The sequence below is a fragment of the Macrobrachium rosenbergii genome, chromosome 42, assembly GCF_040412425.1.
Source record: "Macrobrachium rosenbergii isolate ZJJX-2024 chromosome 42, ASM4041242v1, whole genome shotgun sequence".
NCBI classification, from domain to species: Eukaryota; Metazoa; Arthropoda; class Malacostraca; order Decapoda; family Palaemonidae; genus Macrobrachium; species Macrobrachium rosenbergii.
The window spans coordinates 25,964,192-25,973,121 of NC_089782.1; the positions used below are offsets into that span (position 1 = coordinate 25,964,192).

Below are 8,930 nucleotides of genomic sequence, written 5' to 3' on the forward strand. Positions count from 1 at the left end.
AAAAAAAAGTAGAATCAATTATAACAATGAAACTTTTACTCCAGTATAGTCTGTCGCCTTACACAATAAAAAAAAGCTCCCCACATTGGTTGGTAAGAAAATATGATGAATTTATATTTTGTTTTATTATGAAGTAGGTCTTCTTGTATTCGTAGTTTTAGCATTATTCCATTGTTCATGACTTTAGAAGCTGATACAAAGAAGGAAGAAGAGAATGAAGAGTTAAGAATTCATGACCTTAATGATGATCGCGCGCGCATATAGAAAAGTATACGAATATTGATAGTATTTGGGAGTTCTTTTTCACTGCCGTTATAGTAATCATTATCGCTAATTAAATGTTAAGAGTATTCTCCCATTATCAGTTCCAAAAGTAAACTATTCACGATCCTAGTAGCACTGGTCACCCTCACGAAAGAAAAGAAAAATTCGAGGTGGGTGTTTTATGTTTTTGTTTTAATAGTAGTAGTAGTAGTAGTAGTAGTCAGTAGTAGTAGTAGTAGTCGTAGTAGTAGTAGTAGTCGTAGTAGTAGTACTAGTAGAAGTAGTAGTAGTAATAATAATAATTAGTAGTAATAGTAGCAGTAGTAATAATGATAATAATAACAATAATAAATAAAATTTATTATTATTATTATTATTATTATTATTATTATTATTATTATTATTATACATAAACTAAATGTACAAGAATTCTCGCAACATTAATTTCAAGCATTTACATTTTCCATCACTAGCCATCACCTGCAGTACTCGCGGAAGTCATAATTCCAAGACAAGGTGGATAAGCTAACGTGACCCTGCCAATTAACGAAGGAAAAAAAAAAAAAAAAAAAAAAAAAAGGTAAAACTCAAGGTTAGTTCTCGTCATTCGATGCTCTTTGTGGAAGAGATAAATCTGGAAGAGCAGAAACGAGAAAAACGGGAGACGGAATTGGATAAATTCAGAGGGGGATGCACGGGGACCGACGCGGCCATTTTGGAGACAATACCACAGGTCCACTACCAGCACTCCCAGGAATGCAAATTGTCCTGCAGTGTGGGCCTTGTCTCGTCGAAGTCTTTTGAGCCCAAAGAGGGCATTGTAGCGTCTGGGGTCTTTCGAAGGACAGGGGTACGGGCAGGAAAAGCCTTGTTGTCGTGTGAGCGGGCGTGGGAAAGCAAAGGGCGCGCGTGCACGCGAGTAACTTTGAAAGGAACCGCAATGCAACCTTCGTGGGTGGCTCTTTTGGAAGACGTTTCTAGGGTAACTTGGTCGTGCAGTTTTTGCGGTGTAAGAAAGACACTGGGTTGAAATATATGGACTTTTTATAATTGGAAACTCGTCGGTTGCCATTATTTTAACCGTAGTTTTGATTGTATCTTTTGTGATTGACGCATTTGTCCAAAGATATAACTAACACGCAGTTATTCGTTGTTTTAAGGAGATTTCGATTACACAATTTATTAGATACACAAGCAAAATAAAATGGTTTTGTACTAGTAATGTATAAATATAATGCAATGATTCGTTATTCATTGAGAAAAAACAGCCACAAATATCCAGGAAGTATGAAAACTATATATTCAGGAAGGAGGTTAAGGTTGTAGGTAAAATCTATCTAACTTTTGAGACTACTTCTCTTATATATATATATATATATATATATATATATATATATATATATATATATATATATATATATATATATATATATATATATATACATATATATATACACACACACGTCATACACACACACACACACACACACACACACATATATATATATATATATATATATATATATATATATATATATATATATATATATATATATATATACATATACACATAAAATATATGTACATTTCAACAACAAACGTGCGTACATGCAATGTTTATGTCACTGTATTTTTCTGCTTAATACCGTCTTTGAATCAGATGTATGAAGTGAAAGAAAGGCTTGATGAACGTTCGTTCTACAATTTCACTCACCAAAAAGTAAAACATGATAGAATTACAGAGCGTTCACGGGGCAATCAGTGCTACTTTCGAACGATTCCACAATTATATAATTAAATTTTAAAACTTTAAACAAAAGACTTTCGTAAACCTTCATCGATGTTTTGAAGACCTTTAATAAAGATCACTATTGACACTCTGCTTTCAGTACAGCTGCCTGTCAAATAAATTTCGTACGTCCATCTCTATTTCATAGGACTTATGATGTAAATTGCAAAGCCCAAGTTTCCGACGAAAAACTAACTGCACCTGCAACGCTGTTTGGATTCCAGTAGTAAAGATCCATGTCTTTTAAAAGAATCTACAACGCAATTCATTTGATTTTTTTTGTGTTTAAGGAAATGTCTTTCTCACTATTATTAACCACTTACGACAAAGTCGACTTAAAAGCAAAAACGGTAAATTATTCTAAATTAACTGAATCCAAAGGGGAAAATGTCGCAAGGCTTCGTTGTAACTGCGTCACTTGGAATTTGACTCCCATCATACCAGGCTAATCTGACAGTTTTTCTACCTTATTTTATTATTTACTATAACAATAACTTAGCAACTCAACTGATTACTTAACCACCCTGAATAAGTTGTCGCCGCTAATCCATATGCAACACGTACTAAGCCACCAAAGTTTTTTGTTTTCCCAAAGAAGAGCAAACAGGATATTTCGGTTGTATCTGTCATGGAAGTAGTGATTTATAACAGAGACGTGGCTATGGGATATGGGGTCAGTAAGGTCGCAGCTAATACCTGAGGGCACAGTATATTAATCTTCCTCAAAATAAGTTGTTTGAAGATATTATCTAATGGATCCGGCATCTATGTTTGCGCGTGAAACAAACTCGTATGGTTTTGTTTTCTCATACACAACATATGTAGTTTCAATTTTGTTTTCTCTAGCTCGCATTGAATATTTATCTACTGCGCTCTTCGAAGGCTATTTATCATCGAATGGTGTTTATTTCTGATGCGTAATTCAGCATTATCGTAAAACGGTTTAGTATTTAAAGGGCTTTCGAAAATGAACTCTTAGGTTGAGTTGCAGTGATATTGAAAATATGTTTATTCATATTCACGAAAGATAAATATCAACATTTAAATGAAGCCGATGCACAATTATGGTAATAGATTCTGGTTCTCCATGACTGTTTTAAGGCTTGGAGGATTCAAGGTGACGGTACCTTTATTTGTCCGCATTTTCTCGCATTTCTAGTTTCCTTTACTTCGTTTCGCAGAATTAAGCAGCAAATTTTAATTCAACTGCCCATTTATGTGTAACTACAATGCTTCATTTAATATTACTCGTATTTATTCATTAATTTTCTACAGACATTTGTTGTTGTCGCATGAAGGTGGCTTTATGCCAACCCGAGCTCTTGCTCGTACGAGCGGATAATTTCAGAACAAACGAACAGAAACGACCCTATCTGGTTTCTAGCGAAAAGCGGCACAACTTGTTTCTGCAACTAATTTGGATTATCGGTCGTGGTTTGATACGATTAATCACTGGCCGACTGACACAAATAAATAAACTGCAGAGCCGTGCAATTGGTAAGCGAAGAGTTTTTTTTTCATGTTTAAGATCGTGATGTGCTGTCTTTTGAATCTGGTCTTGCAAGGCGACTGGTACCAATAATCTCAGAATTTGTTCACGCCGTTTATAAAATTGAATTCACTGGGGGACTCTTCAAAAAAAGAAATATAAGGCGTTGTTATTATCTGATTGAGCTGTGACGTTTATTAACTAATTTCTAAGAATCTTCTAATTATTCTATCAAATTATTGGACGTGCAATGTCTCATATAACAAGGCAACTTTTCGATATGAATATTTTAACTCTGAAAAACTATCACCCACACACAGATCCCAGCATTTCAGATATTGCTATATTTTTTTAAAACTCCGAGAGTCCATTCAAGCACAAAAATTCTTGTTTTGTTTTTGGCCGATTCTGCACTCCCAATTTATCAAATATCTTCCACACAAGTTAGATTCCTTTTCTTCTGTGCCTGAGACGTTTAGTTGTCGTATTTCCTGTATCGTCTTGCTTATTTGGTCACCAACTGTTTTTTTTTTTTTTTTTTTTTATTGATTTTATACCTTCCTTCACACTGCCCTTCGTAAAAACTGAATTCACATCGAAAAATTCGCTGCAGGAATAATATTCCAACATTATTCAAGTTAACTAAAAATTACGGCCTTCCTATTTTTTTATTTGCGAATGCATTTATTTAATTCTTATTTATCCTTCTTTTCTTAAAGCATCATTTCCAAGAAGTATCCGGTTGGCTCAGTCCTACCCCTCCCTCAATGACGTCACGCTCGACGGTGCTTTACGCCCGCCGTTTTCGCCTTGGCCCAGATGGGCGTATGCTGTAATTTCGGACCATCCTCCGCGTTTCGCCCCGATCCCCAGATGAGAGATAAGACTATTCCTATCTACGGCTCGTTTAATGGTCGATGCGCTGTACACACAAGCATGGAAACAATTCAAGATATTTTGATTTATTCGGTTTCTGCTCTTTTTTTTTTTTTTTTTTTTTTTGTCCTTCTTATATATCATTTGGTTTTCTTTTCTCAGGGTGGTTTAGAGTGCTATGTCTTTTTTTCATTATAAATGGAAACACGGAGCTTAAGGGAATAACCCGTTAAAGAGGAAATTGGAACTGAGGAGAGAAATTTGTAACTACGTAGTTTCCTTAGAATCCGTAAGATGATTTACTACTTCATTCTGGCTTAATAACATTTTTTTATTAGTTCAAAATAATACACAGGCATTTTTCGGTCTGCATAAATGTCCTGTTGTTATACCTGAAGCATAACTTCAAAACGGAAATTTTCTAAAGCCTCTCAAATTATCACTGAATTTCCATTTGTTCTGTATTTGGAGTGTTTTGCCCAGAGTTTTTGTGCTTTCAGAATTTCTACGTTTCCGTTTAAATGTTTCTGGCCAGAGTTTCTCAACTTATACAAAAATTTCCATCAGCGTTTCATTTCAAGTTTTATGCAAAAGACAGACATGGAAAAAAGGTACTGAAAACAGGAGGAAAATCAATATGGCCTCAGTAAACATTAAACTTTATGCGTGTTTATTTTTTAAATTGTTCGTTGCAATTCACATTTTCAGGCAGATTTTTGTTTTGGAATAATAATAAAAACTGAGATACCTGTCAAGAGATATACGTAAATTTGATGTTGTTTTGTGTAAACCGAGAGACGTTAATTTGATGTCATTAACAATTCATATTTGTTAATTAAAGTCGTGGTTATAATAGTTTTATAACTTTTCCACAAAGAACCTTTTAAATTATTACATTTCTGATTAGCCCTTTGACTTATTAACTTTTTAATTATAACATTAATCATTAGTCCTTTGGCTTATTAAGCTTTACTCATAAAACGCCTAGTTTTAATGACTTGTGGGTTTTACCATAAACAATTTTTAATAATCTCATCTCAGATTGTTTATCCCGTTCATTATCCTCATACTCAATTATTAGTTTTCATTGCACTATAAGTGTTATCTAGGGGTTTTTAGTGCCTAATTTTAAATAACGCATTCTATAACGTGACTTATTTATTTCTATTCTGTTTTAGCGGGCCATAAATGTTTCTAAAATTCACAGGAGTTACTAATAGAATGATTTTCGCTTTTCGCGTTCTCACAATTACACCACTATGATTCATCTCACGTTAATATTCTACTTCTAACATTAAAAATTTGATTGATATACAGTATCTTTAGACTAGATCCTATAATCTAAAAAATTGATAGTATACATACATGCATACTCACAATATATTTATATATATATATATATATATATATATATATATATATATATATATATATATATATATATATATATTTATATATATATAATGGTAAATAATTATATATAATATTTCAAAAAAGAATTTCTGATTTTAGTGGTAATTATTATAAATTTAACTATCTTTCAATTCAATAGAAAAATATCCAAATATATTTATATATAAAGAGGCTAAAAAAACAGGAAAGATTATCCAGTATAAAATTTTCGACCACATTCGCAGGTCACGACTTAACGTAAACAGCATTCGTTATCTCTCTTCACAAGGCAATTTTCAGCAGTCATGAAATTATGAATCACTGAGTAGATGAATTAAAAATTAAAAGATGTCAGTTCGCTTTCATTAGGCGCCATGGGGATTAAAATAGCAGTATTAAAAAAGACAAATGAGAGAGTAATTTTCTGTCGAGCTTAAAAATATAACATGCTAATTAGCGCTGTAAAGATGGAGCGACAGAGTCATCTTTAGTTTTCTGAAAAAGAAAACTATTGTGCCGGCTTCTGTCTGTCCGTCCACACTTTTTTCTGTCCGCCTCAGGTCTTTAAAATAGGCCGAAAAGGAGGGCTGCAAATTGGCATGCTGATCATCCACCCTCCAGTCACCAAACATACCAAATTGCAGCCCCTAGCCTCTGCAGTTTTTATTTTGTTTAAGGTTGTTAGCCATAATCGTGCTTCTGGCAACGATATAGACAGGCTACTCACCAGGTCGTGGCTAGTTTCATGGACCGCGGCCTCATAGTTAATTATTATACCGAGACCGCCGAAAGATAGATCATTTTCGGTGGTCTTGATTTTACGCAGCAGCGGGCTGTATAGAAAACTTCAATTGCACCGAAGAAACTTCGGAGCATTTTTCACTTGTTCTCTATTGCCCTAGAATTTCATTCTTGCCTCTTTTTTTGGTTATAAACGTTTCTTCGGATCTGGGCTAGAAAAGGACACCCAATTCGCCACTGCTTAAAAAAACAGCGTAGATTTCCAGTCCCTCTGAGCAAGAGACGTATGAGGAATCTCACAGGAAATTCAAGTATTATTTACCCATTTTTTTTAAGCTGTTGTGATTTCTTTCATGTTTTACGCGCGGTAAACCTTTCTCACGTCTCGACGTCCTCCCTTGAAACAGAAAATGATGCCTGAACTCTGACACGAGAAATTTTTATGATTTGGTTCGATATTCAATGCGAGGAAAATTTTTTTTCAATTTTTCAAATCTTGATAGCAATTGTGTTGGGAAAGAAAGACATCATGTTGTACGTGAGTTAACAACCGACTATTTTCTGTAATTTTTTATTCCTCTTTATACAATTCATCGATACACTTTGAAGATACAATACAGAGTTGTACTTGACCTTTTTTTTTTATCTCATACGGACAAATGATTGTCATTTCTGCAAAACCATCATGCGATATATCGTGAAATGTACATCGCAAAGCAAGAGGAAATAGAAATCAAAATGTAAGAGTGAGAACTGGACTTATATTTATTTAAATTAATGAATACATTTCTTTTCTTGATCTCGCTGGAATACTCTCAAAAAACTTCTGAGATAACACGAACACGACGTAAGGTCACGGAAGAGGCGGAAGCCCCAATAACTTACGAGGAATTCATACATCTTCCTTGTTCTCAGTCGAGCGGAGAAATTTATTGTATAAAAATATGCAGGAGATTTTTTTCTTTTCCATTCTGACCCGATGCACTCGAGATTATGGCTGCATATCCTCGTATGCGTGATTGTGTGTCTGTGTGTGCATGCAATTCAAGGATGCGCATTAACATAATTATGGCTCGGGTGACTATCGTAGCCTCTTTCACTCACTTTCCTGCCTCTCTGTCTTACTTTGGATCGATTTCTCTCTCTCTCTCTCTCTCTCTCTCTCTCTCTTGACGAAGATGGTCTCAAGCGCCTTTTCTGATTGATAGTTCGCAGAGCCTGTTCTTTAACCTTCAGATGATGAAGAGGCAACCGATAAAGTTGTTGCATTTTCCTTTTGCTCTTACGAGAGCAAAAACTGAACACTGTGACTTGTCCAACTTTCACCTTACCGTGTCCTTCTTCGCCTCCCTAGATGTTACTCTGGTGCATCCCTTTTTGATAATTATAACAACAATATCACGAGGAATAATAATAATAATAATAATAATAATAATAATAATAATATCGTAAACATAATATCGTGAACAATGACAACACTCACTCTTCACTTACGCACTCATCTTTCCTTACCGTATTTTTCCCAAATCACTTATTTTGAACGAGATTTTACGAAGGAGAGACGAGAGAATTTTTCACTAATTCTAACTTTGGAAAATGAAACTGTCTTCTGGTGTGGAGGCGGGGAGGGGCGGTAGAGGAATAAACTTTCACTCTTATCTAAGAAATGAATGAAGTTATATAATAATGAAAAAAATTAAAAAGATTTAACGACGTCCATAACTGCATACCAAAAGAGAACTTGTTTCTGAAGTCGTCTGTCGATTTCGGTAAATTACCTGATTTAATAAGTATGTACTGTAGCAGCTCAGTGTCATGAAATTCGAGAAGTTCCTAAGTCGCCTTTCGTTTTTAATAACGATGTAACTTCTCTCTCTCTCTCTCGCTCACACACAATTTTACCCGTTATTGTGTTATGAAATTCAGGCAATATTAGAAGATATCTTCTGTTTTCAGTAACAAGTATATTCTGTCTGTCTCTTATTATTTTGCCGTTCACATATGATACTCGAGGGCCATCCAACTACAACGTCGAAAAAGACAATTCGTGAATTCAGTAACAAGGGTATTCAGAGAGTCCTGGCTGAATGTCTTGATATGCAGTATCCTTTTCGATATAAAACGAACGGAGTCACTTGCAAAGGCATATCTCCTGTATAAGGAGAAATTCGTGCAGGGCATTCAATGTTGAGAAATCAAGATGACGTTATTTTGCCTCTGAGATCCCTGGAATTGGGCAGAGAGAGAGAGAGAGAGAGAGAGAGAGAGAGAGAGAGAGAGAGAGAGAGAGAGAGAGAGGGAAGGGTTCTTTAGACTCTGTCATTAATGGCTACATAGCTTTCTCGCGTGACTTCCCCCGTCAGGAAGAATTCTCAGACA

At 34.8% G+C, this 8,930-nt stretch overlaps 1 protein-coding gene across 1 annotated transcript in view; it reads left to right on the forward strand.

Moving 5' to 3' along the window:
- The first annotated feature begins 874 nt into the window (after positions 1 to 874).
- Positions 875 to 8,930, forward strand: part of LOC136827766 (uncharacterized) — a 10,457-nt gene continuing 2,401 nt past the window's right edge. The window contains exons 1-2 of the mRNA XM_067085226.1: positions 875 to 1,114; positions 8,915 to 8,930. The exon at positions 8,915 to 8,930 is cut by the window's right edge and continues 206 nt beyond it. Of these exons, the coding sequence (XP_066941327.1) occupies positions 875 to 1,114; positions 8,915 to 8,930 (256 nt within the window). The remainder of the gene's footprint in view (positions 1,115 to 8,914) is intronic.